Raw genomic sequence first — 6,874 nt, forward strand, 5'->3', positions numbered from 1 at the left:
CCGCATTTCCAGTGGAGTCTAGCCCCCGAGACGGAAAAACTACTCACGTGGAGACGTGTTTTCTCTCTAACATAACTTTGAACTAAAGTGTGACCAATGTCACGGCTGCAGCGGGTCACGGCTCTCCAGCAGGCAGGTCTGAATCAGCCACGGAGGAAACTGCACATGGAAATCTCCAAGGAGCAGCTCATCATGCTGGCAGTCTCAACAAGCTTCGGAGGAACATGGTGATCATTCCAACAGAGTGACAGCATGTTAGACCGTCACGTAGCCTCTCTCCCCCTCGATTAACGGTCTTTAGGAACCATGTTTTCCGGTGATAAAACTTCAGTCTAACGTATCTCAAAGCACATTTATCTTATCAAAACCAGGGTGGTGTTTGAACGAGCTTTCAAAGGTTTTATGGGGGGCTTAACGAGACACCAAAAGGAGCAGGCAGTGCGGTTCATCTGGAGCTTTTATTGCTATTTTACACACGTCTGCAAAAAACTAACTGGACCAAGTGTTCTTAAGCTTAGTAACTGAACAATTTTTTTATACTTGTAATAAAATTACATATTATAATTGACATGTGTTGGCAGTTTCTGAACATCCTTGCTGGAAAAAGCTCCACAGGGATGTCCTTGCAGTTGCACCGCAGCTGCTTCTGTTGGATGAAAAACACTGCCTGGTTTCTTTCATCAGCACATAAATTACTGAGCTGGAAAAGGAAAACACTGTCGTGTCTGTTTTATGGCCACAAGTCTTGTCTAATGGAAAAAAAACGCACAAATAACAGGGTCCCATCGGAGCTTCGTTTCCCGATGATTCTCCCACCAGGATTACAGAATCTTTTCTGCTCCAACTAATAAAGTTTAAGAGCAGGAAACCCCCTCAAACACCTGAAGACTATCTTATCACCAATTTAAAGACCCAATCTCATCATCTTTGGATCTGTTTTCAAAGCAATCCCAGTTTTAATTATGATTATGCTGTTTTTAGCCAAAATCATAAAACCTGAGTCGTTTTCTAGGACATAATTTCTGCAGAGCGGCAGGAGTTCACTAGGAGTTCACCTGTTTGCACGATCTCACAGAGACTCACATCGCCAGCATGACATTAATGGTGTAAAAAATGGGAGCAATATCAGTGCTATCCAGTTTAGATCCAGATTCCAGCTCAGAAGAGGAAAACAAAAGACGTTCATGGATCTATTTCTCTGCAAGAGGATGCATCAGAATGGAGCAGAGCAGGAAGCTTTTGGTTTGCCATTTTAAAGGGCAACCAAACCCTAAATCAACTTTTTTTTGACTGTTTACATCTATAAATGGGGATGTAAAAGTGCTGTCTATTGGTTGTTGCCAAATTTTTGACAAATTAAAATAAACTTGTTGAATTCATGAAAATATAGTCAAAAAACATCTGTGTGCTGCCCCCTACAGGTTGAAATGAGGTGTTCCAGTTGAATTTTGTGGTTGGTTAACTGGTGTAAGTCTCAGAAGTTTGATGTCATCATGCTCTGAGCTCCAGGATAAAAGCCCCGCCCATCTTTGATTCTGCAACGGTCGGTTGTGGTTGTGTTAGCGTTAGCATGGCTAGTAGGTGTGTTGCCTTAGGTTGTCAGGAACACAGGTTGAGTGTAGTTGGCATTATATCCATTAAACTCCTTCCTGGTGATGGATTGAACATTTCACTTGGGATTGTTTGTTTTATACCTTAGCCTTAATTAGCTTTGATGCTAGCTGCATTTTACCGCTCTCAAGACTCTGGTCCCCTTCAGACCTGCAAACCCTCAGCTGGACTGGCAGCCCCGCTGTCAGGCATCGCAATATGCATCTTGAGCATGGATGTATATTACTGGATTGGCCCTTGACTATTGGCTGCTATAAACAGAGACGTGCGCGCACAGGCGGCATTTCTATGCATTGAGTCTTGTCAACAGAATGCTGGTGTTTTAATATAAGACATACAGGAATCAACCACAACACTCGGCTAGCTCCCTCATTTTTTTTACCGATTTTAACAAAACATGGCTCAAATTAAAGCTCAGAAAATTATTGATTTCGTGTTATATTTATATTTTTAAGAAGAACACTGAAGCTAAAACTATGATGCTAAAAGATTAAAGCAAATTAATTTATGATGTCAGTAAACGGAACTTCAAAATAAACACTGGATAGTTTAACTTAGAGAATGGGAAGCTTTCACAACATTTTATTTTGAAGATTTGTCTTCTCTCTGTATCCACTCATTCATCTTGCCTCTTTACCCTTCTCATGCATCCTTCCACCAGTCTCTCCTCTCATTAGGAACCGTCTGCGGCTGGAGGAAAGACCTAAGATAGAAACCCCAACATCCGCCCAAATCAGATCCCCAGATTTACTGCTCTATGTATTCCACTGCCCTTGGTCTTTGACTCTGAGCTCCAGAGTCTGACTAAGAGTGTAAAGCAGGAATGTCAAAGTCAATCACACAAGGGGCCACAATCCAAAATACACCTTAGTTCGAGGGAAGAACAGGATAAACATTTACTGAACACTCTAAAACTACAAAAAAACTTTAAAACTGTAACATAATTATGAACTAGATATAGCATTACCTGTGATAATGTTAGTGTGAATGCTGTAAGCTGAATTTGGCCGCTGAAGATGCTGAAATTGATAGCTAAAAACACTGAAGCTGATAGCCAGGTAAAATATTAGCTAAATACCAAATTAGCATAAAAAAACCCTTGTTAGCCAAAACAACTAGCATGTAGCTGAAATATTAGCCTAATTCCAAAACAGACTAAAAACTTAAAATTAGCCAAAACAGCTAGCATTTAGCTGAAATATTAGCTAAACTCCAAAATAGCCAAAAAATCTTTTAGTAAGTGCCAAAGTAGTCCATAAAGCTATCAGAATGACAATTATTTAAACCTAACTATTTAACATTATTATGAATAATAAAAAGGCAGGAATATTATTCCAGAATAAACCAACTTAAACTTAAATACATTTCAATATTTCACTCTCCATAAGAATATATTTTGTCAAAATTATAGAAGTTAGAAATAAGCGCGACATAACATCGGGACATTAATAATAATAAAATAAAATGATCTGGAGGGCCGGATAGAATAACTGGGAGGGCCGGATCCGGCCCCCGGGCCTTGACTTTGACACACATGGTCTAATCTATTTACATTTGCAGTGGTGAGCGTCATGGGGATGACCTATAGGAGAACTTGAGTGATGCCCTGACAACATAGCGTCACCTCCAGCAGCTTGTATGCGTCAACAGTCTCTGGAGGATCTCACTAATGTTCCTACAGCCGTGGAGGAACCCGTACAGCACGGTAAACACAGCAAATAGAAGGAGGAGAGATTCCATTAGTGTGAGTCATTCAGTGTAAGGTTTCCCTGCTCTGAACCCACCGGGGTGTTCCAGCTACGCTTGATGAGAAAAACACCCATTGAGGGGATTGACCGTCAGACGGAGGGGAAATCTGCACCAAGGATTTCCATGAAACTCAAGAAGACAGAGTCTGTAGTAGATGGTTGGTTCACACAAAACGTCACTTTTTTGAGTTTTTCCTCCAGTGATGCAAAATGAAGGTGGATTATTCTTACCTTCGCCTCTTCCATACTTGGCTGAGGGAGACCAGGCCTGGGCATCCAGGAAGCCCAGCTCTCTGCACACCACATGTGCAGCGTAGATGGAGAAGTCGTCATCACACACCGTCCCCCACTCCCCGTTGTAGAAAACCTCCACCCGACCCTCGTAATGCTTCCTCTTCTCCCCAGCCAGACGCAGCTGGATCACGGGGGAGGCGGAGTTCGACTGAGCACTGCAAAGCACCAGCATGCACAGCAGGCCGGACAGGAGGCAGCAGGTACCCGGGGGCGCCAGCATGGTGCAGAACAGGAGGAACTACAGGGAGACAAACAGACGACAGTGTCGGTCTCTGAGCCTGCTGGAGGAAGTGACCGGGGAGAGGGAAGTCTGGGCATCTTTGCTTAGACTGGTGATGAGCAGAAGAAGGATGGAAAAATCGAAACACACGTGCCAGGCATATTCAAAAGAAGTGTTTTTAATCATGGGATGGGAGTTTTGTGGCAAATTGTGAAATTTTGTTAATTTATCCTTTTTGCACAATAAGAGAGAAAAAATCTTGAATGATCCTCTCAAAATTTCACACACACACGCCACTGGCTTCAGTCTACAACCACAACCAAAGTTTTGCTAACCTCTGACCACGAGAAGGAGCCGCCATCTTGAATTTCCCTGAAAAAAATTAGTACTTTCAACAAATTTAAACTCCTCCTTGGGATTTTTACCTCCTAACTTCCGAAGAATCATTGAGAAGCTGGTTGGGAAAAAATGCTGAATTTAGAAGTTTGTGGATTTTAAACAGCGTTATTGTGGCGAGCTCACGATTGTGGCGTTCCCCTGCATGTAACCAGGCCTGGCCCTGGGCTTCATGCTGCCCTAGGCGAAAAAAAATGTGCGCCCCTCATATAGTTTGAGATTGTCAGAGGTGGGGCTCAACTGGGTACCTATGAATTTAGAGACAAGCAAGTTAACTGACAGCACCACGGATCAACCAACACTTTACTGCAGGAGTGTCAAACTCAATCACACAAGGGCCCAAAATCCAGAACACACCTTAGATAAACATTTCTAAAACAACATTTTTAGAACTGTAGCTTTTCAACATAATTATTAACTAGATATATAGCATTACCTGTGATAATGCTAGTGTGAACGCTGTAAGAGGAATTTCCACGCTGAAGATGCTAATGCTGATAGCTGAAGATGCTGAAATTGATAGCTAAAAATGCTGAAGCTTGTAGCTAAAACTGCTGAAGTTGATAGTGGAAATCAATGACGCTGGAAGCTGAAAGATGAAAGCACTGAAGCTGATAGCCAGCTAAAATATTAGCTAAATGCCAAATTAGCTTAAAAAACAGAAACAAATTTTGATTAGCTAAAACAGCCAGCATGTCGCTGAAAAAATAGCTAAGCTTCCAAATAGCCTAAAAAACTGAAAAAAGCCTAAATTAGCAAAAACAGCTAGCATGTAGCTGAAATATTAGCTAAACTCCTAAATAGCCTAAAAAATCTTAGTAAATGCCAAAATAGTCCAAAAAGTTCCAGAATAAATCAACTTAAACCTTAAATAACTTTCAATATTTTACCCTCCATAAAAATATATTTTGTCAAAATTAGAAATAAGCGCAAGATAACATCGGGCCATTAATAACAATTAAATAAAATGATCTGGAGGGCCGGATCCGGCCCCCGGGCCTTGACTTTGACACGTGAGATCATCGAGCCAAAGGTGGAGGTTAGCAGATGTCTGGAGCTCTGACACTAACGAAGAGCAAATGTGGGCTCCTTGTCAGTCCTTGTGCTGTCAGTGCCTTCAGGCTGAGCTGAACTCTCTGAACTGAAGCTCGGTTAGAAATGTAATCCCATCCTGCAACGGCGTGTCAGCAGAGAAAACAAAAGTCCTGTGGGAGAAGAGGAGAACCAGCCAAAGTATGGAGACCTCCTCATCCTCCTGCAGTGTGGAATGAGGGGGAAGCTGGCGTCATCCCTGACAGAGGCTTGAATAAACAGCCCCGAGAACAAGGTCAATAAACCGTCAGGCTGTGTGAAGCCTCACTCGGGATGTTCAGGACACATGGGGCTCAGCTTCACTGAAAGGACCACAGGGTTTCAGCAGAAGATCCTGAGATCCTTTAAGATCATTTATCAGGAGAGACAACATAAACACAACATAATTTTTATTATAATCTATTGTATCTTATGAACCAATAACACAACCTGCATCCTATGATAGACTTATAAGACTGAAGGTTAAACACACTGACAGCTGTGGAGAATAATAAACATGAGAGCCCAGTAAACTACTCTACTGTTTTTATATGGACATGTTTTAATTCTCCTGACTACCCAAAATACATTCCATAAAAACAAAAGTTTAATCCACCAAAATCTACATCACTCCTCACATTTGGAAAAGTTGATATAAAAGCAGTTCATTCTTGGGATATTCAAGTTATGGTTTGTAGCTTTTTTTGTCCTGCAACTAATTTTTACCAAATATTTTAGCAGATTTTTTTTAAGAATCAGGAATAGAAATGAAAAAAGTTATTTTTTTTAATATGAAGTGACATTGAAAGCAAATATTTAATATGTTAATTTGCCAATTAGAAAATTTTGCTTTTACAACTGAACATTTTGATTGAAATTAAGGAAACGTTCCACTTTGGTCCATTTTGGCCCAGCCCGGTACAGGTGTGGTGGACTGCAAACGGAAGGTAAACGAATCAGAATTTGAGTTTAAAGCTGAATAAGATGATCCTCGGGGAGCGCGTGCGCGTGCACTTGCCTGAAGCAGCAGAGAAGCGGGAACTCACCGTGACCGGGAGGAAGTCCGCGCTCTTCAACACGGGAATCGAACTCCTGAAGCCGCGGTGCAGGATGGAGCGGGACGCCGCCGCTCTTTGTCCTTAAGTACTTCAGCGGCTGCAGGGGGGCTCCGGGGGGGCTTCCCCTCACAGCTGGCCGCGCGCTCCCAGGCCACTCCCCGGCACACGGAAGAACCAATGAAAGGCCGCCTCAGCATCCTGGCCCCGCCCCTCAGTTACAAAAGTGGTGGTTGGAGAACGAGACATCCCTGCAGCCTCGTGATGATGTTTGGAAAATCTGGGAATCAGCTGATCTGACATCAGGAGACTTTATTGTCTTTTTATTTAAATTAATACAAAAAGAACAACAAAAGGAAAACACAACAAAAAGATATTTATTTAGATAAGTCAAACTCAGGAGAAATATTTAATAACTTCACTCTACTGCCTAAGACAGGGGTGTCAAACTTATAAAATATTACAATAATATAGTAAAC

General features: G+C 41.9%; 1 protein-coding gene across 1 annotated transcript in view; it reads right to left on the minus strand.

The window, feature by feature from the left end:
* The window catches only part of loxl2a (lysyl oxidase-like 2a), a 43,249-nt gene extending 36,607 nt beyond the window's left edge, over positions 1-6,642 (minus strand). The window contains exons 1-2 of the mRNA XM_024262854.2: positions 6,387-6,642; positions 3,591-3,891 (exon numbers count right to left, since the gene is read on the minus strand). Of these exons, the coding sequence (XP_024118622.1) occupies positions 3,591-3,873 (283 nt within the window). The 5' untranslated portion in view covers positions 3,874-3,891; positions 6,387-6,642. The remainder of the gene's footprint in view (positions 1-3,590; positions 3,892-6,386) is intronic.
* Between the last annotated feature and the right edge of the window lie 232 nt (positions 6,643-6,874).

Source organism: Oryzias melastigma, linkage group LG5 (genome assembly GCF_002922805.2).
Source record: "Oryzias melastigma strain HK-1 linkage group LG5, ASM292280v2, whole genome shotgun sequence".
In the NCBI taxonomy this organism is placed as follows: Eukaryota; Metazoa; Chordata; class Actinopteri; order Beloniformes; family Adrianichthyidae; genus Oryzias; species Oryzias melastigma.